At 37.4% G+C, this 27,093-nt stretch overlaps 1 protein-coding gene across 1 annotated transcript in view; it reads left to right on the top strand.

The window, feature by feature from the left end:
* Positions 1–26,759, top strand: part of KPNA3 (karyopherin subunit alpha 3) — a 52,235-nt gene extending 25,476 nt beyond the window's left edge. The window contains exons 3-17 of the mRNA XM_068929890.1: positions 6,388–6,477; positions 6,692–6,721; positions 6,798–6,850; positions 6,948–7,043; positions 9,494–9,579; positions 12,802–12,888; positions 13,285–13,454; positions 14,600–14,644; positions 17,420–17,551; positions 18,381–18,509; positions 19,974–20,078; positions 20,211–20,282; positions 20,380–20,542; positions 21,520–21,614; positions 24,188–26,759. Coding sequence (XP_068785991.1) covers positions 6,388–6,477; positions 6,692–6,721; positions 6,798–6,850; positions 6,948–7,043; positions 9,494–9,579; positions 12,802–12,888; positions 13,285–13,454; positions 14,600–14,644; positions 17,420–17,551; positions 18,381–18,509; positions 19,974–20,078; positions 20,211–20,282; positions 20,380–20,542; positions 21,520–21,614; positions 24,188–24,286 — 1,452 coding nt within the window. The 3' untranslated portion in view covers positions 24,287–26,759. The remainder of the gene's footprint in view (positions 1–6,387; positions 6,478–6,691; positions 6,722–6,797; positions 6,851–6,947; positions 7,044–9,493; positions 9,580–12,801; positions 12,889–13,284; positions 13,455–14,599; positions 14,645–17,419; positions 17,552–18,380; positions 18,510–19,973; positions 20,079–20,210; positions 20,283–20,379; positions 20,543–21,519; positions 21,615–24,187) is intronic.
* The last annotated feature ends 334 nt before the right edge of the window (positions 26,760–27,093 follow it).

Raw genomic sequence — 27,093 nt, 5'->3', positions numbered from 1 at the left:
TACTAGAAATCTGCTCAAGCTAGATAGTCCACCTAGGAAAACTTTCATTAAGAGAATGTTTTCAGAATGTTCCTTTACCGCAGTGAGGCTGGAGGGGTAGACCTTTATTTTCCTTCATGATGGACTCTGGCAGATGCTCTCATCCTCCAAAACAAAATTGGAAATTAAGCATGAGTGAAACATAAAAGTTCAGCCCAGCTCATTCTGTCACAACAGCAGTAGTTAAAAGGGATGTCCCAGAAATCTGGATGTAGCTCTGTTTTTGGTTTGACCCTTTGGTCTTTCCTAGGATATACAAGCAGAGGTAAGAGCCACTAGTCATTGTCATCTATGATTATAGCCTAGTGTTGGCTATCACTCCAGTTCTTAGTGCTGAGATTTTTTTTTTTTTTTTTTTTTTTTTTAAGTCCTCTGCTTCCAAAAGACGTGCACGTAAATATCTTCACTTTGGTACCAAAATAGCTTCCTCCTATCAGCAACTGAGTTCCTAGATCTTTCCTTGACCTGGATAAATATTCAATAGATATGTTTGTTAACTGAGGGCAAAGGTATTTTGTTTATTTCTTTTCATTTTTGACCTTAAATCTTCTCAGCAGATGCAGAACCCTTCACAGATTTTCCCCATGTGTTAAATGTGAAAAGCATGTATAAACTGAAATTTTTTAGCAGCCCTTCACAGATCCATTGGTGTACCCCTTTGATCCTGTCCTATAGTACTAAGCAGAATACAGCATGTAGCTTGATGGACATCCTCTTTGCCCGTGAGAGGGTTCCTTCTGTTAATCATGTTGCTTTTCAAACCTCTTTGCATTGATTGGCAGTTTTTGAATCCCGTGGCCCTCATCTAAGAAGGTAAACAAGAAACACCAGGAGTCTGCAGGATGCGCATACTTACTGTTCATGCAACCTAACTTTCCCACTGCCAGTGAAGCAAACAGGATGGATGTCTGTCATCAAGTGCATCGTCGCACTGGAGGAGAAAGCGTACTCATGATGTCATTACTGTTGTTTCTAACTGTTTGGCTTTTTTACCCGGCATGTATATCCATTATCCTTTTGTTCATGTGGAAACATCTGTAGACTGTTGCAGTGTATTTTCTACCAGAATTTTAATAGGCTCATAACCAGCAGTCAGCTGCTGTTTATAAACTTTTGAACTTTATTAAACATACCATGCATCATCTGTCACATGTTGGCTATTTGATAATTCTGTAAATGTTTTGTACAGTATAGAGCTCAGACTTGCCAGGGATAGTTCAGTCAGTGGTTGAGGATTTTCCATTTTGAAGGAGACAGCCTGCTTAGTTTCATCAGTGGCAAGGTCTTACCCTTCATCAGGGATTCCAGACTGACGCCTTTCCCTTTGAAAGGTCTTTCTCATTAGTCTTTGGACAGAGCAGCTGTATCCAGGTATGCTGATTTGTCTTCAGTTTCACTGCAGGACTCTATAGAAGACGTTGGTGCTGTGCTTTAGGCAAAAATGTTTGAGCTTCTTATCGTGTGACAAAATGCAAGCATTTTAAGATCATGCCGAGGTGCAAATAATGCTCTTTTATCTTTTGCAGGGATGTGATCAGTCAATGAAGTTACTATGTGTGTTGCTCAGTGGTTTAGCTGTCCAGAAATGGAATACTTTGCACATGGGCAGAGCTGTTTCAAACAGTGTAAGACCCATTTTTTGGACTGGAGGGTTCTATGACCACTCTGACTTAGTAAGAAATGCTAATAAGAATAGCTTTTCTCAGTAAGTATTTATTTAGCACTTCTCACTACGAAGTGCTAATCCCTCTGCTCCAGGCCCCTGTAGAAGCTCCTCTTGATCCTCTTCTGGGTACCTTCTTGCTAATTGCTTTTCGGCCCAACCTTTTGCAGATGGTGAGTAGCTGTGGGAACATTCCTGCTAGCTCCGATTGCCCTGGCCAGTGTAATTTTTCCTGGACCCCCTTGTGCTGTTTGACCAGCAACTGGAAAGTGTTGCCTGTGTTCCCAGAAATTCTAGAGTCAAACTGTGGTCAGTTATGTCCCGTGAAGTTTAGTTTTCATTCTTACAGTTAAGAAGGGCAGAATGGCTCTGCATTAGAACATGCATGTTCGTTCTTACTTATTTTGCTTAATATTAACATTAGAAAGCATTCTCTTAGGTATACTCATGTTGCCAAGGGAATTGGACGGTTGGGTATGCAGGTATAAAAGGCTCCCTATGGAGCAATTAACTTATTTCCTGGAAAAGAGGTGAACCAGGCTCTTGATTAGCTCAATTAAGGTGCATCTTGTGGCTGCCTTTAATCTGCAGCTGGAAAAAGGAGGTTTTTCAGTGTTACCTGATCTTACCGCTCCCGAGGTTTCTAATGAATGTGATGCAGTTTTCTTCTTGTCAATGGACCCCATCTCATAGTGGAATTTAAACCTGGCCTATGTATCTTTGATGTGCCAGAGTTTGAAATGGTTTCTTTGTTACCTTCTTCACTTTTTGATGAAGGTGACCTGCTTGTCAGCTTACACATTGGCCAAGGGAGACTTAGACTCTTGTGGCAGCAGGACTTTCATGTGCTACGTTCTGTAGAGACAAACTTCTAAATTTTGGACTTACCCTAAGGTTCCTTCTGAAACTTTTAAGAATTTTAGCCAGGATATCAACCTGCTGGTGATCCTCGCTGACTTTCACTGCTTCCAGGGCCTTGCTGGCTTGCGCATCTTGGATGTTAGGTGGGCTTTGTCTTTTTATATTGACAGGACAAGATCATTCAGGAAGGCCCTTTACCTCTTCAAGTCAGTCACCAAAAATTCTCAGAAACTGGCTTTTCTGATGCAGAGAATATTTCACTAGATAACTGGCTGGCTAAGTTTCTGTTATCAAATTGCATAGGTGGAACAGCCTGTGACAACTAGGGCACATTCGGTCACAGCTGAGGCAAGATCAGTGGCCTCCCAGGGGGATGTCTCCATTCCTGATATCTGCGGAGCTGTTATCTGGAGCTCTGTTTTTGCTTTCACGAGCATGACGTTTCTCAGCATGCTACTGCCACTGGGAGAGGACTCACAGGACACTCCTCAAGGTAAATGGTGTTTTTGTGAGCAGTAACGTTGAGAGATACCCACTGGATCAATGTAAGTATAGGCATTTGCTTGAAGAAGAGACAAGTTAGTTATTTCTAACTGTTTTTCTGTAACTATGCATACATTCACAACCCACTATCCTTCCCTCTTTGAGTCCCTGAATGATTTCTAGGGAATTGCAGGACGAGAAGGATTTAGAAGAAAGGCTATCCGCCACCCATTTTATGACCACAAGCAACATGTAGTGGCAGAGGGAACTCGTGCAAGCCCCTCTAGATACTATTCAAGCAAAATATTTCATTTAACGGTACTTCTATACAAGTACACTGGGTATGAATAAACATGAAACACGTGTGTTTCACATCTAATTGGGTATGTTGAAGAGACATTCCCGTCTAGAGTGGGGTTCACATCCAGTACCGTGATTGTTGCAGTGTGACTTTTGTTTTTACATCCAAAAACTTCCTGTCCTTCCAAGCTAGAAAATGCATGATGTGATTTTCATAAGCTCTTCAGCTGTTTCTGGTTACTGTCTTTTTAGCTGGATTTGTTAGGAAAAATACTGAGCCTGGAAGAAATGTGCATTAGACATAGGTGCAATTCAAATGTTTGTGAATATTGAATGTTCTTATCCATTTTTATAGTGCGGCCATCATTGCAAATGGATGGCATCTATTTAATTTCAGTGCAATTGAGAAGACCAGCCTCTGTTTTCTCCATTATTTTTTATATGGTAGGAGTGAAGTAACTGTGACTTCAAATGACTCTTGTGTACCTTCCACATTTGGAGAGATTTCAGTCTAAGCTCAGAGTGCTCTGAGCTGCTTCCGTGCTGTGTCAGCGTAGACGGTTCTGTGTGGAGCTATGCGGAACGGTGGCATACAGTTTTTCTCTCCCCTAACGTGAGGATAGTTCCTTAAGGCCGAAGGATTCCCCGGTGGAGAAATCTGCCAAAACAGTGGTGTGAAAAAACACCTAAATGGGAGAATCTATGATTTGAACTCTTTAAAAAACAACAAAAAGCTGTTACCATTCATATTTTACTGAGGGAAGAAATTTGAAGTAAGATATGTGATAAGGTGTCATCTCCTAACTAGAATTTTCCTTTCAGTAATTTCAATAAAAATAGTTAATATTTGTTAAATTCTTGATTATTCTAGGTGTTGCATCATCTTTTGAATCAAAGAGTCTGGAAGTGGTCTGCATCTAAAAAGCTTTTCTACAGAAATTTAGAAGTAAAGGTCACCTGTCTTCACTGCAAGATATTGGAAAACACACAGTTGAGCACCACTGATATCAAACCATTTGTTTGGAAAACAAACAAATACCACCAGCTGAATCAGTGTGGATAACAATTTTTACAATACGCATGTTTTACAAAAATCGTGTAAAGCTTTTCCCTGAATTTTATGAGCATGAGATTCAGAGAATTCAATTAAACATTTTAGGAAGAACAAAATCTGAGAACTCTGCCCTTATACCACTGTAGTTTGTGTTGCTACTGACAGGGAAATTCAAACCTTCCAAATAAATTATTTAATGTAAATCATTTAACTTGCTCCAACAGGCAACTTGAGCCAGTTCTGCCCTAAGACCCCGATTCATTCAGGCTGTACCTTTTCTATAGACAGGGCATGACTGCTAGAGTAGCCTATGCTACCCAAATAACTGAATGTTTCCCCCTGTACGTTCATGCAGATATGGACTTACTGATGGCTGTGAAATGCGAAGATGCCCCTGGGTGGGAAGAGGAGGACAGTAGAACTAGAGACATTAGGGATTTTCCTCCGGTGTCAGCCCCTTCTTTCGGTATTGCCTTGTTTTGCCATAACAGCACAGCTGCCCGTATGTAGGAGCCGTTCATCGGAGCCAGGAGGGGACTGCTTCATCCGGGATGAGTGTTCATGATCAATCCATCCTGTGATTCGCCTGTACCTAATAGCGTTTGCCTGCATAACACTTACTTTCTCAGCATTTAACTGCCTGCTCATTTCCATCTTCCTTCTCTCCCGAAAGGCTTGACAACGAAACACAAAAATTAAACTATGCTAGGTTTCTGGAATCTGTTCTCCTGCATTAAAGGACTACTTAAGTTGGTGATTTTGTCATTGTTGTTGTGTTAGCATTCTCTTATCTGAAAAATATTAATATATTGCTTGGGAGCCTTTCAAACTGAGGCTGGAAAAGTTGTTTTAAGTGCTGTTTTAAGTGCTGTTTTAAGTGTCTAAACAGCGACCCAGTCTCAAAAATACTGAGTCTGAGGTTGCTTGGTTTTCTAACTTATAATAAAATGAAATATTGGAGACTCTTCCAAACATGATTTTGCTTAGGGGGTGTTTTTTATACCTCAGAAGCAAGGCATGAATGGTACAATCAGTGCAATTAGTACTGTCTGTTTAACAGATAAGTGTTTGGGAACTGACAGGTCTGCCTTTCATTACTAAGAGAATGCGTATTTGGTGGTGGTGGTGTAACTTTGATTGACCTTGTCATTGTTTTGCTTCACTGGGGATTGAAATCTTAATGCGCCTGTAAGAAGTACATTCAAATATACACACTGCATCATCTCCTGTTGCCATCTCAATCTTTGATCGTACCTCTACATGTATCAAACAAGACAGGTATCTTTAAAATTTGGGAAATACTAGTTTATACCTTGGGAATAATAGAGATTTTAAATTTACAGAAAAGTGCATCTGCGTGTGCAGTCAGAACTGTTCATTTGATTCCCTTTTTTAAATTAAGGATTTATCTGTTCAGGCATTCTAATTAAGCAAGCTCCAAATGCAAAATGGGTGCTTTATCACTGAAAAGGCATTTTTTGGTTGCATTTAGTAGTTTCTCAAAGGAGGAAGGAAGGAGGCTGGAGGATGCTTTAAGTCAAGACTAGGCTGACACTGTGAGTGAGCAGGGAATATTACAGACGTCAGGATCTTGGGGGCGTGCTACTTTAAGCACAGGATTGAAGCATAAGTGATCTGGATCACCAGGGAACTTTGAAGTAGTTTTATCTGAAAATTAATCTTACACTGGAAAACAGTTTTCTGTGTGCTGCTAAATGTTAATGTTGTGGAAATCTGTGTGTTTTGTAAGTTTCTGTTAGAAAATTGATACTTTGTTTTAATGTCATGGATTGCAGTAGTTTTGTCTGTGGTTTGCAAGCTCCGAGATTCTTATAGCTGAAGTGGAAATGCTCTAAATTCTATATGGAGATAGAAGTGCCTTTTTGAAAGCAGTCCTATCTACACTTTTGTTTAGAGAGGTGCCATTATATCATCGCCTTGTACTAATAAAAATTAAATGTCTTCACTTTTCAACGTTCTTTCCCAGAACAAAAGAGATGAACATCTTTTGAAAAAAAGAAATGTTCCTCAAGAAGAAAGTTTAGAAGACTCTGATGTTGATGCTGACTTCAAAGCAGTAAGTTCCTTGACTCTGGAATTATTTTCAAAATCTCACTGATGGTATTTTAAAAGTGTCTTCAGTTCTTACTTTAACACTTAAGTCTTGCAGTTATTTGAAAACAAAATGACCTGATATGCTCTATTAAAATTAATTTGATTGTGTTAAATGTTTAAAGAGTCTATCTTATTTAGCAACAAAATTACTAAAACAATTTCTCTTTCTTTTCAAGCAAAATGTAACACTAGAAGCTATACTGCAGGTATGTTACGTTTAATTTTTTTTAATTGGAAGTGCTTGTTCTGTGCATTTTTAGTTTTTGCTGTTTTTCTTTTCAGAATGCCACGAGTGACAACCCAGTGATCCAACTGAGTGCTGTCCAAGCTGCAAGGTAAAAATAAATAAGTAAAAGGCACAGAAATACACGTTTTCCTACACGTTTTTCATGATGAAAGTTACTTATTTTACTTTTGCATTTAATTTCACAGGAAACTCCTATCTAGTGACAGAAATCCACCTATTGATGACTTAATAAAATCTGGAATTTTACCAATTCTGGTAAAATGCCTAGAAAGGGATGATAAGTAAGTATACCTTTAAAAATGTTCACCTTTACTGAAAAACTGCTTCCAAAAAAACTCTAGTTCTTTCAGATAGCGCTTAGTATTCATAGGCCTCTGTAGTCTGACGCAGTGGATCAGATTCCATGACAACAAACTGTAAATTCTCCAGGAGTATTAATTCTGCCACTGAAATGTCATTTTCTCTTTTAGCTGGGCATGCTCTTGCAAGCACTAGTGGGGAATACCTTACTAAATTTCTCGTTAATTTTGAATGTTTCATTTTTTTTTTTTAACTGTTTTATAAGCAGTTTGTCTCAGACCTACTTTGCTCTGCCGTCATACAAATACGTGCATACCTGGTTGCGAACAGGGCTCTTCTCTTTGCGAGAATACACTTATGATCTGTTTCATTAAGGTTGTTAACCTAAGTTTTGTTCTTAATGCAAGGAGGATTTCTTTTTGCTTCTGCACAGCTGGTGCTCCCTAATGTGCCAGGACCACACAGTAGGCACGCTCTGGGTTCTGATTCTTATTTGGAGAACAAGAGCTTCAGTAAGGGACATTTTAAAAAAAAATAAATAAAAATAAAACAGCCTTGAGTGTGTAGTTGCGAGAATATCATGACATGTAAGACAAGTGCCAAATTCTGCAATCCAGGAGCTCCTTATTCAGATAAATGAGGACTCATACATGTGAGGCAAATATTTTAGGCTACCTTTGGTCTCAGGCAGGCATAATGGTAGTTGTTTACAGTGTTTCCATCTTCCATCACCTAACCGTAAGGGTTAGAAACTTTAGAAAATGCAAACTGACATTTTGGGTGTAGTTTGATGTTTGCAAAAAATGAAGCGTGAGTAGGTTTTCTTTTCTAGGTTGTTTAACAAAACAGTTACTTAGAAAGCAGCTGGCAATAACGTTCAAATCAGGGTTGCATTTAAAAATGGGTCATGAATGCATATCTGTTTTGGAAGTAGATGGTACAGTGTTCTGAAAATGAATTTAATTTGAATTCTCTGTATAAGTTTTGTATGATTTATCTTTTTAAATATTTAATAAGCCTTTTGAAATTGAACTCAATGTTTTCTTAAACAGTTCTTTTAATTAATGATTGATACGTAAAATTTAGTAGAGGTATATTCTGCAAAGACTTTGTATAACAGATGATTGAACCTGTTGTTCATGCTGTAACTGAAAGCTTATCCCAAGGGCACTCAGATCAAAAGGAGGGAAGAAAAATATATTGTGTACGTGAAGGCCTGGCCAGAACTACACTTTAATGCATTTGATCCTAGAACATAAGGTTTATGAATAGCTGCTGGTAGGTTCTGTTTGTTTTTGCAAGTCCTTATTTACACATCTTAGGTCCCCATACCTAATTCTTTTCTAATCCCATCCCCAATAAAACCTTAAAGTACTTTGGAAATGAATGCACAGAAAAACTTCAGGAAGCAGCTGATGTGGCTATATGTAACACATACTTGTTGAAGACCCCACAAAGCAGGGAAATGAAAAATAATCAACTAATAATGCATATCCTCTGCTCCTCCCAAAGCCAGACGCTTTACTCTTACCGCAGCCACCATAAGCCACAGTTCTTCTGTAGCTTTTACAATTTTTAACCTTCGGTGTTTGCTTGAACAACAGTTTTCCTGCAAACTGCTTTACTAAACTGCTGTTGTCTGTTAACTGTTGTAGTCTGTGCCAGCATCAGATACAACACAGATGACCTTGTGAGAGACACTCGTGCAGCTTTTGTAATATTTGTATCTGTTTTAATCTCTGTTTGATAAGTCGGTTTTAATACAGGTCTGATGCTGTGTTCTGGATACTAGTGCTACGTCTTTCCCCGGGCTGTGATGAGCAGGAATTTTTTTCTCCCAGTATACCAGCTTGCGCTTGATCTGGGATGTGGTGTTAGAAGGGCCAAGTTTTCTCTTAGTTATGGTCAGCCGTGGTTGGTTTATTAAGAACTACTAATGGTTTGGTAGGCAACAAGAGTTGTACTTTCTTCCCTAAATACGCATGGGGTTTTGTATCGGTTGGATGCCAAGAGGCATCTGTTACTCCTTACAGAAAGGCATAATTAAATTTTATGGTGAGGAGTGCTAGAAGTCATTGAAGTCAGGAGATAATGAGTTGACTGGAGTAGTGGTCAGCTTCACTAGCTGGTATGTGCTTCAGCAAGTGTTACTCTTTTTTGTTTTATTTTATTTTATTTATTTTTTTACTGATGTGAAGTCAGAATGATTGGCAGTTCAAAAGGTCATAGAATGTAAGATTTTTACTTTTTCCTGATAGCTATTCCTCTGAAATGACCTAGCTTATGTTTTTTGGGGGAAAACTTTTGGGGGGAATACACTCTTAAAATGTATAGTGTCTCAGAGTACATACAGGTAATAATGTCAAAGTGAACTGTAAAATAATCTGAAGATAATGTTTAAAGTTATTACTGTAAAACTATTTCATTACAGTCCTTCATTACAATTTGAAGCTGCATGGGCATTGACTAACATAGCATCAGGCACTTCTGCACAGACTCAAGCTGTTGTACAGTCTAGTAAGTATTAAAATTTGTTTGTTGGGGGTTGGGGATAGTGTGGGTAAAAATAAAAGAAAAATGAAAGGGGTATTTGGATAACAAATACTGTTTGTTAGCAAAACCATTAAAAATTAAATGCTTATGTCTGTCATCTTTCTACCAGAGTTTGTACCTTTGCTCTTACAGATCAATCATTTATCATTAATAATTCATATTAAGAATCCCAGACTGGAATTTCCCATAAAGAAGATAAAGAGAATGATAGATCATGTAATAAGCCTCACATAAAATGTTAGTCCTTTCTAATTCTTGGGTTAATTTTTGAAATCATACACTGCTAGTCCTCCCATGGCTAAACAGTTGTTAGAGAATCATTCTTCCTTCCTGAAAGGTGTAGTCATAAATCTTACAAAAAGCTGTTAAATGCATACAGTTATGTAACGTTGCCTGGTTGAATTCGGGATTAGGAAAGTTACCCTTCTTGCCTTGACCATATGATTTGTATCTGCTATACACACCACGTTTGTCATGTAACCAACCAATGAGACTTCCGTTATGAAAAGAGCTAGGAAGTACGACTGCAAAGTTAGCGGAAGCGAAATTATGCAAATTGGTTTTTGGTTTGCTGGTTTAAATCAACCTATTCTTCTTACTTTTCAGGATTATATATGTGGCTTTGATATATTAGCACACATCATAAAACAGCCACCTTTGTGCTACATGCAGCATTTTTCCATTAAACGGGAGGCTGTAGCTAAGCAATTATGTAATAAACTGTCTTTGTTTATTCATATTCATTGCTTTTATATAGGAAAACGGTGACTTATTTGGCCTTTTTTTAGCTAGCATATGAACGTGCCTTTCAAATCAAAATGCCATTTTATATATTTTGTATGTTAATAACGTGTCTTATTAATTGTGAGAGCTGGTGCAGTTAATCTACTGGATCACTAGAACAAAAACACTTATGAAAACGAGCTTTGGATTTCTGTGTGCCTTTAAAAAAAATTGAATTTGTTTCAAAAAATCTTGAAGCAATTTGGGCATGTCCGTCTTCTGATTGTATTTTCTGGTATCTAAATACCTTTGAAAATGTGTTCCCAGGATTTTTCATCTTTCCCAGCTTCTTCATTGGTTAAGAGTTAATTTTCTTCCTTTTTCAACTCCCACAATGGTCTCATCTTTGACTGAATCCAAATGAAAAGACTCTTTATGCAGTTTGCTTTGCAGAAAAAATATCTGGAAAATTATATTAAAGTATAAATTAGAATTAAATAAACAATAGAATGTTGATTTAAAAATCTGTTGAATAATTGAACACATCATCTAAATTTGAGCTTATAGCACATATCTTTGTGTTTAAAAAGTTGCTGAAATAAGCTATTGTAAACTTTTAACATAGTTTTCATTCATTTTAAATAGCCATATTTAAAAAAAATGCACAGTAAGTATCCAGAAGTGTTTTTGATGCTATCACTGTCATGTGTTTGCCAAAATGTAAATTAGAAATGTGTGTGTACAGCACAATTAAGTTAAAATCATTGCTCCTGTGCACACAATTACTAGAAGTTATGGCTGGGATAGGTCCCTCCCAAAATCTGTTTAGCTAAAAAGAAGAAGGTGTGATAAAATGACTTTACCGAAGTAAAAAGGACTTCCTAAGCTTTGTTTCAGGAGAGGAAACGGGAAGAAGTTTTGTGTGGAAGTCTTGCTGCCTTGGGTGGGAGGAGACGACTGAACTCTACTCTGTTAAGATAAGAGATGTTCTGAGGAAACGGAGATAGGGCCTTGCTGCTAGAGAAGAAGAGGCTGGTTCAGCCTAAATAAAAAAGAAGAGGGCCTCCTGCGATCAAGGACAGATGGCAGCTGCAGGGCCTAGCAAAACAGGCGAAGGACTATATTCACAGAATAACCAAGAGCTAATTTGGAGCAGGAGTGATTAATCGTTTGAGAGCAGATCAGATAACCTGCAACTCGGGCTTCTCGGGCTCACCTCCTGCTTTGAGGGCTAATATGAAATAATTTCACTCCTTTTGAAAACATACCAGGATTGTAATCTGATATAAACTATGTATTCGTCCCTGCTCTCTGGAATACGTTGGGTGAAGTGTGATCTCAGTAATCACTGAGAAAGGGAAGCTGGAATATTCCACTTGAGCTGATGGGATGGTTGTTACAAGAAAATAAAGACAGATTGTTCTTAAGCAACGTTTTGTTGCTCTCTTCTCCCTCCTAATTTGTCAGCTGTATGCAATTGTTGAATTACTCATCTGGGGTGTAGAAGGAATTTTAGGTTGTCTTTATTCTTCGTCGTAACTCCGTATTTTCCAGTAAAATATATGAGCATGTTTTAGCTCATTATCACATGTTAAATTATCAACAGAATATTGATTCACAGTTGTGCACAAACTGTATTATACAGTTTTTTCTAAAGTCTGTAGGGTGGGCATTTTAGTGTTTACATTATCTACAGGAAAAATATTCTTTCATTCAGCAGTATATAAATTTGTCTGTTTTTCTTTGCTGCAAAGACTCTAGGAGGAGTGTGATAATATACAGATTCAAAAAGTTGGTGTAAGAATTGCCCCATCTTTTGAAGGATATCGGTTATCTGAGAGGAAATATCTCATGGGAAAAGTAGTGAGATGATTCCTTAGATCTCTCTTAAATGTTTAATTCAGTAGACAGTGAAATCTAAAATCTTAATCTGATATGTTGCCTGTCGTATGTAAGAGTAGGTTAAAACATTTCTTAACACTGTATGGCAGATGGAGATATATCGTCACTGTCTATAGAAACTAACTATAACTACGTCTTGGGAGGACGGTATTTTGTTAAAAGTCAAGATTTGAGGCATATTTGAACAAGTAGGCTTGTCATACTGCTAGGTATGTACTGCAGCCATGGATAACTGGAAAATCTGAATTACCAGGACATTAAGCCTAGCATCTTTATATTTGGTTTAGAATATGCTGAGGCTCGTTATTGTTATGGGAAGTATGGGGGACTGTTTAAAAGTGGGGAGCACTGCTGTTTAGTTGTTTGCTGTTTTCTCAAATTGAGATTTTCATCTCTTTAGATTTTTATAAAGATGGTTAACGGAGATTTTGTACGCTCTTCATAACAAAAACAAGTATCTTAGTATAATGCATGATAGAGAAAGTGTTTCATATTAATGGATGAAAATATTGTGCTAATACCATGTTCCAGTAACACAAATTCAATCTTTGCTTTCTATAGATGCAGTACCCCTCTTTTTGAGACTACTTCATTCACCACATCAGAATGTTTGTGAGCAAGCTGTCTGGGCTCTCGGAAATATTATAGGTAACTGTTGATACTTTCTTAATTATTTGGATTCAGGGACCATTTCCTTTTAGAATTTGACTTTGGAACATTGGCATTATCATATGAGACTATGTTTCCTCTAAATTCTGTGGCTTAATATTTTTTTTTTATGTGGCCGGAATTATGTAGGTACTGATTTTTTTTTTTTAAAGCCTAGCATCACTTGATACACAAAATGTTCACAGGATAAATTTTGTGTCTTCTAAAATATACATATGTATCTGTACGTATGTATATTTCGTTGAACATCAACTTTTAGTAGTAGACTACTGGTGAGGAAACATAGAATTTCAATATCCCAACATGTCATTGCATACATTTCAAAATTTTCCATTTTTAATGTAATTTCTTTTACAACAATTTTCATTTCTGTAGGTGATGGTCCTCAGTGTAGAGATTATGTCATATCACTGGGAGTTGTCAAACCTCTTCTGTCCTTCATCAATCCCTCCATTCCCATCACCTTCCTTCGGAACGTCACATGGGTCATTGTAAATCTCTGCAGGAATAAGGACCCCCCACCGCCTATGGAGACAGTTCAGGAGGTAAATAAAGAATTACAACGGGACAGATAACTGTTATACTCTGGACTAGAGGCCAAATGTTCTACATTGTGGTACTACGAATGTATGCATGTTTTTTGACGCTGTCTGGTGCCACTTGCCAGTTGTTAAGTGAAGTAATTTAGACCAGTTTGGTGTCTCTTACTGGGATTATAGTAAAGCTACCTATAACATTTGAAACTGATGAATAAGACTAAAGACTGATTAGGTATATATTAAAACAGACACAGCAAAAAGTAATGCTGTAGAAACGGTTAACCTACTAAGCATTTAATGTTTTTATCAAAAAAGGCTGCTGTGAACATGATTCTGTATATGTAAGTATGTAAATGTAATTATTTTTAGCAAGAGGAAATGTAAATGAACTTGTGAATGTAATGTAATTTTAGAATTTTGAGTAGTTACTAGCTGCAGTCAGTGTCAAGTCCCATATGAGAATACAAGCATCTGAAAATCCTTTTACATTGGTGAACAGGGCAAATATAGTTCAGAGTAGGCACAGCTAATAAGAAAGTGATGCTATTTGATTAGAACCGTACTCGTACATAAAGCTCTTCATCTTCGGATAAATTCCAAAGTATATATATAGTCTTTCAAGCCATGTAAGGTATAACATTGTAAGAGAGTAAACTTTAATGAAATCTTAAAAATGAAGCTGAGAACAAAGAAAGTTTTAAAAGTGACGTTTGATCAAATAAAAAAAAAATTCTGTCTTAGGCAGCCTTACCATGGCTCAATTTTAAATTTTATCCATATGTGAATACAAAAATATAATTTGACTTCAATTCAAGAGGGTTTCATGTATTAATATTAGGCTAATATTTTTAGCATATTGTGTGGTAACTGTTAAGCTTCTAGAAATAGCAGAGAGATGTTTGCTTCTTTTCCTTCAAAGTACAGGCTGCTGTCTGTGCACCTTTAAAGTATAGTAATATTTTGTATTTTTCACAAATCTTAAATAAAAAAATATTTTTATACATGGCTTAGAGTGAATGACCAGTTGCTGGAAAGTGTGTGTGTGTAATATGCTAATACAATCTCAAGCTAAACTTTGTGACTGCGCTACTTGGATTCAAGTTTGTACAGCATATTTATTCTACTGTAATGACTGATGGACTTTTTTTCAGATTTTGCCAGCATTGTGTGTTCTCATTTACCATACAGATATAAACGTGAGTATTTTCTAAAGTTTTAGATATTTGGATTCTTTGTGTTTTCTCTCGAGAGAAAATGCTTGAAGATAGTACTTAGACAGCAAACTTTTTTGCGTTTGTTAACTTACAGTAAATGCACAATTAAAATACTATGGTGAATATAATTTATCTTTTCAGAGGATAAAAAATAAAGTGCAAACACCTTTTCTGAATTTTTTTCTGAAAGTCTTTTTAGCCTTTGCATAGTAATCTGTGTTAAAAAACAACAACAGGAAAGGAAAGACACCTATATTGCAGAATTGAGTGACAGAAATTTAGGAAGCGGCAGCTGTTCCATCAGCTTCACTTTAATTCTGCCCTAGGTTGTAATTATGCGTGGATGAAGTATAATAATTGGGGAAAATACATAATACTGTATTTCACTCCAGTCGTATATTGTGATCATATGGGTAAATCTAACTTCTGTTACCTTTTGGGTGCCTGACTTTGCCACCTATTTAACTAGAGAAATCACATAGGAAAATATATTTAACTGAACACCAGTAAGCTATTCTGTTTCTTGGAACCTTTGACGACTTTTCTTCAGGATATTAATACTAAACTTTCAGTACTTTCCACAGTCTTGAGCCATAAGTTTACATACATTTTCTGAGTAAAATCCTAGAGGGATGGATTTATCTCCTGAAGCGTGACATTAGGACGTTAGGAGGTAAAACCTGAATAACTGAAGGATGCTAAACTGCTTTTCTCATCCTTCTCCCATCAGGACTTTGTAATACCTTGGCCTTTTGCTCCCTGTAGTGACCCTCAATCTAGAGAAGCAGAAATGGAGCCCGTACAGGACTAGGGAATAGGATTAGTGGAACTGTCTTTGCTTATTTCCAGAATGAAGTAGTGGTGCTTCTGCTGCTCTTTTAATGGTGTAGTGGGCTTGGCTCCATCAAATATTTGCAAACATTTTAGTTTGGGATTTTGCCAGAGTTTTCCAGAGCAATGCATGTGGGAGACAGGCAGCAAATGGTGGCTTTACAGATTATAATTTGGACAAACCTAAATGGAATTTCGTAGACCAGACCAAAAATACTTCTAAACTATAGGCTTTTTTTCCTGCCAAATCTGAAAGCTTTTTGCAAGCCATGATTTTTTGAGAGCTTCTTAAAGGAGATATGAGACTATATGCGATGCCAGGTTTTGACTAATCTCAGTTAGGGTGCCCATCTTTTTGATCCTGAGAGTCAGGTGCTACTTTGGAGGTACCACTGTGGTCCCAGCCCCTCTGCATTGGAGCAGCAAACCTATCTTTGGAGATGAGTCAGTGATGCACGTAGGTCAGCCAACAGTCCTGTGAGTGCTTCTGGCAGCTACTGCTCTCGTCGCCTACAGGGCTATGGGGCAGCAAACTGGTGAGGCACCATCTCTCACTGCTTCTGCTACGGTACTGGCTCCGCGGGAGCACGTTCTGTTGTCCCTGTGGCCTTAGTGGGTGCAGGGCAGCAGCAGACTGGGTCAGGAAAGCATTAGGTATGTGCTGTCTGGTGCCTGGAGCTGTGTCGAAGCAGCCTGAGGATCAGGACTTTAAAGATTCCTGCATTTCCGGTACTGTGCTCCTGTCTTAATAACTAGGAGTTTTAGATGGGTTTATATGATTGTTTAAAAAAAAAAAAAAAAAAAGGGTGCAGATGTCTTATGTGAAGATCAGGTGAGGTTTGCATGAGTTAAGTTGTCCAAGAGGACAAGTTGTCTTGTTCCAGGACAAATTCCAGAGAGTGCCTGCTTTGCTTTAGTTAACATTAGATATTTGCAAAGAAATATGGATGTATGTACCTCTACGGATGATATATCCTCAGTGGGGTCCAGTTTTCTTTTCCTGCAGTTTCTAACGTCATCTCAAAGTGATGGGATGTCGCTCTTTCTGCTAGCGTTGTTTCTGCTTCAGATACTGTCTCTAAAATGGCTGTAACTTTCATAACCTTTTTTTTTTGTTGTTTTTTTGAGGGCTCTGAAATCATCTATATGAAGTCATCAGTGACTTGATAAGTCACTGTTCTTAAGATTCTAAGAGTGCCCTGGGTGATAATCATGTCTTTGGCTATATGTATTCTCTTTGCCTAGATAGTTGCCTCCTTACAGTAGTTGTTAGTCCTTGGGTTGGTGTAAGAACTCCTTTCCTTTCCTGTGGATTTTAATCGCAATATGAGGGAGGGGGTAAAAAGGCACACATGCAGAACAGAGTTTGCCATTTGACTTCGAATCACCAGTATCGATCAGAATGATGAAGTGTCAATAGATGGATCCAAAGAGCTACCAGAGAACTTATTCATTTTATAATCAAAAATGATGATAATCAAAGATGAAAACATCTAGCAGAAATTATAGCAGTGCTAGGAGGCTGGGCGTGTATAGTCTTGAGAAGGTCACCAGCTCAGTTATTTACCTGAATTGGTTGTCTATCTTTGAAATACAAATCAAGCCCAACAGTTTACCTTGGTGAGGTTACATGCTGTAAGTGGGCCTCAACATGTGGTACTTAATTAAATAATTGTTTGGAGAGAGGACATATCAATAGAAATTGTTGAGATGAAACAAATGGCTCCTTGTTTTCATGGTTGTACATAATAATCTAACATTTTGGTAATTTACTATCCCTGTAATTTTTGAATTTTTCCTGCAACTAAATCGCATGCTCTTCCCACTCTGCTAAACATATGGAATGTTGATCACTAAAGTAAGACTCCATTATATGGATTTTATTGTTCAGTGTGTAAATAGTGTTTTTTTTTTTCCAACTGGTAGATTCTTGTGGACACTGTTTGGGCTTTGTCCTACTTAACAGATGGTGGTAACGAACAGATACAAATGGTGATTGATTCAGGAGTCGTACCTTTTCTAGTTCCCCTGCTGAGCCATCAGGAGGTTAAAGTTCAAGTAAGTCTGGTTCTGTTTCCATTGAATAGTCTTCTGTAAGCTGTTTGCTAAACAATGCATCCTAGAATATTTATTAGTGGGGTACTTAGATGAGCATTTATAGCTCTATTTGTTGTGGGTAAAAGTGAAAAAAAATTTTATCCACACCAAAGTAAAAAGATTAATTAAAACCGTTCCTTGTAGATGGCCTTAAAAAACAGCCATTGTAATTGGGGGCTTTTTATGCATCTGTATATGTCATGTTTGCTTAGTTTGTACTTTGGATGAGATTTGGCTGCCTTGAAATCTGTCAGACCAAGTTCACTTAATGAAAAGGAGTCTCTCTAGTATTCCATCAGTTGCAAAACATTTAGTAGCTAAAACACAGAGATAAAAAGTTCACTTCTGAAAGTCAGTTGAGAGTCAACGAGAAGAAAAATAGTAATGCTTTTTTAAAGTCTGCAACAGAGATTTGAATAACGAAGTAAACAGCCTTAGAAGTTGTAGTCAAAGCCTAGTATTTCAGATCAGACACACGATGAATTAATTCCTCTACCATATCTTTTCTTTTAACCTCTTTTTACTTTCTAATCTTGGCACTTTTTTGAGTTGAACTGCAGTGTTTCTATTCAGTAAAATGCTGTACTGCGTGTTTTTGTTTTGATGAAACAGTGCCCATTTTTCTGGATACAGCTTGAAAGATGAAGTGCTAAATTGTATTTTGCAAAGTGCTTTTTTATTTTTTAAGAGGCAGCACATTTTTAAATGATCTTTGTTGTAGTCTAAGTAACATCAACATCTTTAACATGCTTCCACCCCCCCCACCCCCACCCCCGCTTTGAATATGCAGACTGCAGCACTGAGAGCAGTAGGCAACATAGTAACTGGTACTGATGAACAGACACAAGTTGTTCTCAATTGCGATGTTTTGTCTCATTTCCCAAATCTACTGACACATCCAAAAGAGAAGATAAACAAGGTACGTTATAGTTTATTTCTTCCTAACATAATCTTTTTGTTTAAAAATAAAACAGTAGACGATAGCATGCTACAGAAGAATTTCTTATAGCTATTATTCCTGCCATATGAGCAATTCTGTATAAAGACATAACCTTTCAGGTTGGTGCTTACTCAGGTCTAAAGCCAAAGGGCTTTAACAGGTAGATTGGGGATCCGCACATTGGTGTTGATGCTCAGTGCTCTTTGGGGTGACTTAATGCTCTTAGCTTTGAAGTGTGATACTTTTTGCATTTGCAAGCTGAGTAACTTGATTATAGTTATTCATAGCTAAGGATTGTTACTTTCAGTTGAGTCCAGTAAGATGGGTAAGATTGTTCCAGCTTTTCCGCTCCACGGAACAAAGTGGTTTGATGAGCCAACTTGTTTTGATAGCGGAGTTTGTTCTCTTCTTTTGTCCACCCTCACCTTCAAGGGAGCAGGGGAATACTACTGTCCTTTTGGGAAAGGTAGCCTAGCACTTCCTCTCCTTCCTTTTCCCATCAAGTGTGTCGTTGGGAACTTTGCTGCTGCAAGGAGTGGATGTGATAGGGGAGGTAGGTGAAAGAAAGTGATCAGTGTCCTCTTTTCCATATTTGATGGTACTTGCATTTTTTTGGTACTCATCATGGGTTCTTCTACTGCAAAGATGGTGCTGGCTAGAGAGGCGGTTTTTCCTCTATCCTTTTATATTTAGCTGGGACCTATTAGTTGTTTTTTTTTTTCTGCAGTCTTTCATAACTGACTGTTAGTTGGCTTTTTTAAAATTTGCTTTTACTTAAGATTGGAGCTTTTTTTAATCTGTTGTTCTGGATTGTCTTGACAAATAGCTCTTTTGCGACCATCAGATTGTTAGTGATGCTGATAAACTACCTGAAGAACAAAGCTTGCTGAGTAAGGAGTCCAGTTTGATATGTAGAGACCTCAAATGAGTTTTGTAAGCTTCACTTCCTGTTCCAAGAAAATGGGATCTAGGCTTCGTCTTCTTTATATCAGTGCAGAGAGCTACTACTAAGCTATCAGGCCAAATATTACAGGATAAAACTTTGGAGTTTTTTTGAGGTTTTATGAGTTTTCTTATTTTCTTCGCAAAACTGATGAGAAGTTTAAAGCATGGCCATGACTTCAGTTGTGCAAAGTGGATATAAGATGTAAATCAGTATTGTTTCAAAGGTACGGAGACACTCCGTATAAATAAGAATCTGGTCCAAAGAATTAATCACATAAATTTTGCAATGATTTCCTGCGTGTTTGGCTTTCTTGCAATAAAAGTTTGTGTGGTAGAAAAGCTCTTGGGGAAGAAAGCTGGAGGCTTTATTTAGTGATTGGTTCACGGTATGATTTGGGGGTTTGAGGTGGTTTTGTTCAGTTTGGTTGGGTTTTTTAACCTGTTGACTAGTTATAAAGTTTTTTAAAGCGTTCTTTTTTTATTTTTTTCCAATTGTAGGAAGCAGTTTGGTTCCTTTCCAATATCACAGCAGGAAACCAGCAACAAGTTCAGGCTGTAATAGATGCAGGGCTAATTCCTATGATCATACACCAGCTGGCTAAGGTCAGTCAAACGATCAGCTATGCAAGTTGTCATCCTCTTTTTATAAATCTGACATGAGGAGCCTCTGATTTTTAATAAGCTTTACAGATGTTTCTGTACTGATTTTAATGAGCTATTAATTTGATTCTTCAGGGGGACTTTGGAACACAAAAGGAAGCTGCTTGGGCAATTAGCAATTTGACAATAAGTGGGAGAAAAGATCAGGTATGTGTAGTTGGATTTCAGATTGTCACTAAAACATTATACATGCAGCCATTTGTGAGAAGCAGAATGCTGAAAGCACGTTTTTTCCGTTATTTAGGTTGAATACCTTGTACAGCAAAACGTAATCCCACCATTCTGCAATCTACTCTCAGTAAAGGATTCTCAAGTGGTACAGGTGGTGCTGGATGGTCTGAAAAACATCCTGATAATGGCTGGTGATGAGGCTAGCACAATAGCTGAAATTATAGAAGAGTGTGGAGGTAAGTGCTTATTAGGCTTTTAAAAAAAATTAATTTCCTGGATATCAACCTTTCTTCCCCTTACTCACTGCTGTTGATGTTTACTGCAGCTTTTTTTGACCCTGGTCTATTTGAGAGAAATGGCCTCCTTTATTTCTTTTTAGTTCGTTTTATTTTCAGGAACTGCCACGTTGGAGGCAATCAGTGTAGTACCTTTCTGTACAAAATTTTTTAGGTACAGTTGTATTAAATGACTTTTAAATGAGAACTGCGTTTCTTTTCATTTGATTATTGCATACACTCGGTTCTGCAGTAAAACATGAGGTTCTTGCTTCAGTTCATTGCCTTGGAAAGCAGATGTTAGGATTATAATTTTACTACAGACCAAAGCAGTCTGAGGAGTCAGGCTTGGTTATTGCAGTCTGGTTTTAACATGTGCTTATTAACGTATTATGACAAGGTAGAAGTAAATGGATGTTTAAGAGGTGGCCATTTTGGAAGTTTTCCTCTTGTATATATCATATTCAGTTTTCAAATGTGCCTAGGGTTTCAAACTGCTCTTGGTGGGAAACTTTCTCACCTTGTTTGTTATTTGATACTTATATATATAACACACAAATGAAGCCAGTTCCTTTTAGTGGTATACCAAAAGCACAATGACTGGAACAAAAGCTATATACCATACAGCAGAAGTATGAAAACTTGAGTACAGAGAGTTTCATCTAACTTGTATAAAAGAGAAAAGGTGGCAGTACCCCGTGTTCATAGAATTGGATATACCATAGCATGCGAAGGTTCATAAACTGCATTTTTTCCCTTAGAGACAAAAATAGCTATTTTGTAAATAATACTTGCAAATCTTTTCTAGTCTACATCTTTTTTAGTATGCTTCAGTACTAATGTTTTGTTACTTTTCCCAAAGCTTAGTTTTTTCAAGGTAGTCAGTTACTCACTTCAGTGTAAACAGATTAAACTCTTCTCCATTGTCTTTTATCCAGGGTTAGAGAAAATCGAAGCCTTGCAACAGCATGAGAATGAAGACATTTATAAACTAGCATTTGAAATCATAGATCAGTATTTCTCTGGTGATGATGTAAGTATGCTAAAGAATGAAGTGTGTATGCGCTGTGCTGTTACTGGTACCTTGGCAAGTACATTGTCATCGTTCCTTCACTTGGTTCCAACTGTCATGAACATAAGTTGACTGTAAAGTAATTTTTCCTCATCCTTTTTCAGTACACCCTCCCTTAATTAAAAGTCTTTGAAAAGTTTCTCAATACAAAGAATTTTTTTCAGCAACGTTAAGATGACTAGTCTGGCTTTGCCTAATCAATTGGTTGATGTTGACCTAACATTTGACACACTGACATACACGTTGACATGTAATTCCTCTTAATTGCAGTCTCACAGTCCTCTGGCTCTCCTTTTTACTTTCTCATAAATCAGTCTACGTTCTTAGGAGTAGGAGAGTGAATCCTTACTTTCAGATAGATTTCTGTCTTTCAGCTCTGTAATTAGTCCGCGTTCTCTATTGGAAAGAGTCACCCTAGAACAGAACAGAAAACTTTCCGCAGCTGATTGGTCTGGACTGCCTGGTATCTTGTTGTGTCCTGGTTAGGTATTGTAACCCTTTGGGTTCTAGCTTTTCCTGCTACTGGCTGCCTCAGAAGCACTGTACCAAATCATTTGAAGAGGAATAATAATAGCTTTTTCTAGGCCTGCCAGATGTTTGCACTACTGAGGCTGAACAGAACTGTCTTCAGTTCTTCTGGCTAAGAAATCCATTAAATTGAACTATCCAGATATTAACTCTAACTTTAGGACTTTTCAATTCACGGGCCCATTGTGCGACTGCAAAGTTAGTCACCAGAAGTTTATGATATATTCCTTATGCTTGTAATGATTCTGTGGGCAGTGTCTAATAATATTTGTAAGAGCTCTGAGACTTCTGTGGTTAACTTAAAAGCATGGTCTAGTTGGTACTGGTAGAAAAATATCCATTTTGTGGTTTGTGCTCCCTTTTGTGCATTTAAATTGAATTATTTTATGGAAAAAGTAACCTACGACTAATTTGCTGGATTTACCTCCTTTATTTAGATTACTGAGACTTGACTTCAGATTATTGCTTATACGGTCACCCGTGTTTTTCTGGGGTTTCTGAGACTAATTAGAAATTTTAGAAAATCCATGACGGGGAGATAGTAATTAAAACATAAGGACAGGCAGAGTTTCTTTAGGAAGTGACAAACTGTAAGTGACAAAATGAAACCTAGTCACTCTGAGGACCAATGCAAGAAAAAAAATCCAAATTGCCCTAAGGAGATAAGAGACTGATTATATTAGCCTGTTTGGTGGCACTGAGATTGACTTCCTAGGGGTATTCCTGCCTTCTGTCACTTCAGGAGTTTCTGTGTTCTTGGAAGAGGTTGCAGGCAGCAACAACTACTCCCCTTATAGTTAATCCCATCTGTTCCTTTGCTGAGCCTTATAAAAGGGACGGGCAGTTGGCATCTACTTTAGGACCAGCACGAATAGCTTCCTCGCTGTGATTTAGTGTGTTAAAGGCACGTGAACTTTGGCAATACTGCTTCATACTACCCCTACAGAAGTCAGAAGGGCTAATCTATCAACTTGCAAATATTTGCTAAGCCTTCTAAATCCAGATTCAATCTTCATTTGGGAACGACGTGCTCCAGCCTTCTTCCTGAAGGTTGTTGCTGTCTCGGAAGGTCTTGATCCCTCCCTGCAATTTAGGTATTTAGGGAAACGTAAGGATCTCTGGTGATTTAGTTCTGAAGTCCACAGTACTCCATTGCTGGACCTCAGCAACCCGTAAACCGCTCCCCTCCCTGACCAAAGGGCTCTTACCTGCTTCAGAGTGAGCCGTCCTTTGAGACAAGGCATACGGTTCCTGCTGCCAGGTTTGCAGAGGGGTTACGGTCGAGAATAGTTGCAGCTGATGATTTGGAGGAGGAAGGGTGATGGTTGCAGTTGTGCACGTTGAAGCTGCTGACCATACTACTTTTTGTTTTTAGAGACAGTTATTTCAGTAATACCTAACTTAAAATGGCTCTGAGGAAATTGGGAACTTCATCTTCTGTACTGATGCCTTTCATTCTACGTTTCTATACTAATGAAGTATTTTTGGTAAAATATTTTAGACTGGTTAAGAGAGCCATATAAAATTCTTAAATGAGTTATTCTAGCTCCTCTAGTTTCTAATAGGAGATACTGATGATCCTTCTAAGCTTTATAAGACAATTATTTCTATCAGCTGCTAATAAGTTATTTTCATGTTGCAATAAACTGGAGAAAGTACAGGACTAATTTTGGAATTCACAGCTAGTGATTAACCAACTCAAGAAAAGCTGAAAACCGATGTTTAGCATTAAATCAAACAACTAAAATAGCCACTGCTTTGACCAAGCAGCATCCCAGTCATTAACCATTTCAGTTTTCTGTTTCCCTAATCTTATCAGAATAAATTGATTTTTTTTTTCTTTCTAAACGTAACTGAAGAATTGAATTGGAAAAACTAATCTAATTTTATTACAATAATATTAAAAAAAAAAGATAAACATTTGTTTATCTTTATCTCTTCTATGTTTACTGTATTGTGCAAGGAATTGGCCTCTCCATAAATTTTACTGTTGTTGTATTTTATAGATCGATGAAGATCCCAGCCTCATTCCTGAAGCCACTCAAGGAGGTACTTACAATTTTGACCCAACGGCCAACCTTCAAACAAAAGAATTTAATTTCTAAGTTCAATAAAATGCAGCTTCTCTGTCCCACACCAATATGAAGCACCACCAGATGGCTACCAAGTGAAGAAACAAAAGGCTCCAAGACACACATGCCTCTTCGTTTTGATGCTTCTAAAGCAAGCCATGTATCGGTCACTTTGCAGTTGCCAAACGTCACTATCACATGGACTGTAAATGCATATGCATGATCTCTTAAACTGTTTTAGAATTCTTTTTAACAGTCCCAACTACCTTTTTTTGCCTTTTTCCTGGTGCCACATGCTGACAACCGCAATCTGCAGTTTTGTTAAGAATATTCCATAGTGGTGGCACATTGGCTTTCCACGGAAAAGTAGCTTCTTTGGAAAATGGTGCGCTGTGGATCAAGACACTTTGGTATGATGCATACATTTTGGAAGACTTTACAGGGGCTCGGTTTGCTCTGAGCCTCCACCATCGTCCTCCACAAACATATTTTCATATACTTTATGTGGAAGAATAGATTAAAAAATGCAAGCCAAATGAATTTCATTGGTGAAACTGAAATAAAAGTAACTTAAAAAAAAAAACTTGGCAATTGATTAAACACTTAAGTTTAAAACAAGCAAACAAACAAAACTACTTCATCTATCAGTAATTGATGTGTGTTCATTAACTGCCTCAGAAACCAGGCTTGGAGAATGAACTGTAGATTTGGACTGGTAAAGCTTTTGCCATTATACCTAATTTTTGAGAACAGCGAGCCCTATTTGACCACTCACTTCAGCCTGTGTGTTCCTGCTGTTTTGAAGTAATCAAATGCTGTGCATGGTATTTTACCTGAGCTACAACCTGTTATGGACTTGAACTTCTGTTTAAGCTGAAAGCAAGAGTCCCAGACTGTAGAAAAAAAAAAATTCTGTCCAAAAATGTATTAGTTAAAAAGAATCTTGCTTTCAACTTTCAGTAGTCAATATATTTTGTTTTAAATTGATAATTGGATATGGTTGATTTATATTGGGTTTAAACTGTGGAGCTTTCATGTTTACTGTAATTTAGTCTTAAACTATTTTTTACTTAGTAACCAGTGCTTATGATGATGTGGTTGGCAACAAACCAGCAACTACTTAGAAGCGTCATAAAAGCTTCATTCTTGGAGTTTTGGAAGAGTAATTCAAAAATTAGTCTCAAATCTTATTCACGTGATTAAAAAGATGCAAACTGGTTGATGTGTGAGGCTGTATGGAAGCTGCAGTTATTCAGCATAAACCTGATGTGCAGCAGCGCACATTAAATAACTTTACATAAGGTATGTGAGGTCATTGCTTTTGGAAAATCGCCTGACCCAGTCATTTTTGAAGGGATTTTGGTATTGCTGGGGTGAAGATGGATGATTTGGAAATTCTGTAAGCTATCACACGGACTGGTTTTGTTGCTGTTGTTTACTGGGTGTAACTTCCCAATGCATTGATGTGAAGGGATAGAAAAATCTAAACTAATTTAGTTATTGGATGTGGGTTGTATTTACTGTGATGAAGATAAGGACAGATGCCATCAGAGCTTTGTGGATCAGCTGTTTTTCCACTGATGAACAACGCATAGCAGGTGTGCATTCATTAAATATATATCTGCCAAGGTGGAGCCACTTTAAAGAGTGAGTTGTCTTGTATCTTAACGGGATACAAGCGTATGTTTAAACTGCAAGATTTTTACTTGCTAGATAATCTGTTTTAATATAGTGGTTTGGCCTCTGATTATTTATAGGTTTTATAAATTTTAGAATCAATTTCTCTTTAAGGTGGCTCAGATTTTTCAACTCTTGTGCACATAAAATTGAGTTGAAGTTCATTGTGCCTTTTTTCTTTTCCCAAAAGTTGAGTTGAAGCTTCATATGGTAACTGCATCCTATTCACACACTATAGTCTAAAATCTTGAAACTGTGTGGTGTTCGCTAAAAAACTAAACAATAAAAAGTCAAAGTTAGGTAAGGTCACAAAGTTTTTGTGAAATTAGAGTTCCAGCAGACGTTATTGTGAACAAATATTTCCCCTTCTAACGCAATTTTGTTTCCCTATATGCCATATAGACTGACGGTTACCCTGTTCAGCCTGCGCTCACTATTACCCTAGAGATTACGTACAAATTGATATTAAAATAACAGTTTTCCACTACTGTGAAGATTTGATCTTTTTCTTGCACTCAATGCATTACATTAAAAGTGAACATGGGAGAACTGAGTAAGGCAAGACAGAGCATTTGCTCAGTTCTTTCTGTTGTGACCTTATCGGCTTTTGATTGGGATTGCACCATTTCATAGTTAATAAAGGAAACAAAGTATATTGCTGCACTTTTACGTTTTCAGAACAGTGTTTAAAATTGCATTGTTTTTATTATTTTTTTAAACTATCAGTTAAAATAGACTAAAACGTTCTTTCAAAGAGGCATCTAAATGTGTTCCTAATTTTGTATATGGGCTTAGGTTTTGTAACCAATAAAAAGCTGCTATCAAATACTATGAAAAAATTCAAGAACTTATTTTGAAAATCATGAAACTGCTCAGTCCTCACAAATTGACTTAGGGGTTTTGGTGTCTGACTAGGTTTTAGTTAGCAGAACTCCACATCAAAGTGTGAAATACGTTACAGCAAAGAATAAAGTCAGCTAACGCAGTGATCTCTGGAACTTTGCATACTGCTCTAGTATGGAATTTTTATGTTTTAAGGAAACATTTCCCAAACTTGTCCTGGAGGCCATGGTAAGTGGTCTGCAGCTGATCCACATAACTATACTAAGTAGCGGTCGCTATTTAATTGTCAAAAGTTTGAAGGTGCACCGTAGTGTCGAGGA

Source organism: Struthio camelus, chromosome 1, assembly GCF_040807025.1.
Source record: "Struthio camelus isolate bStrCam1 chromosome 1, bStrCam1.hap1, whole genome shotgun sequence".
NCBI classification, from domain to species: Eukaryota; Metazoa; Chordata; class Aves; order Struthioniformes; family Struthionidae; genus Struthio; species Struthio camelus.
Note: the sequence above shows the minus strand (reverse complement) of the source record. Positions and strands in the feature narration are given on the sequence as shown.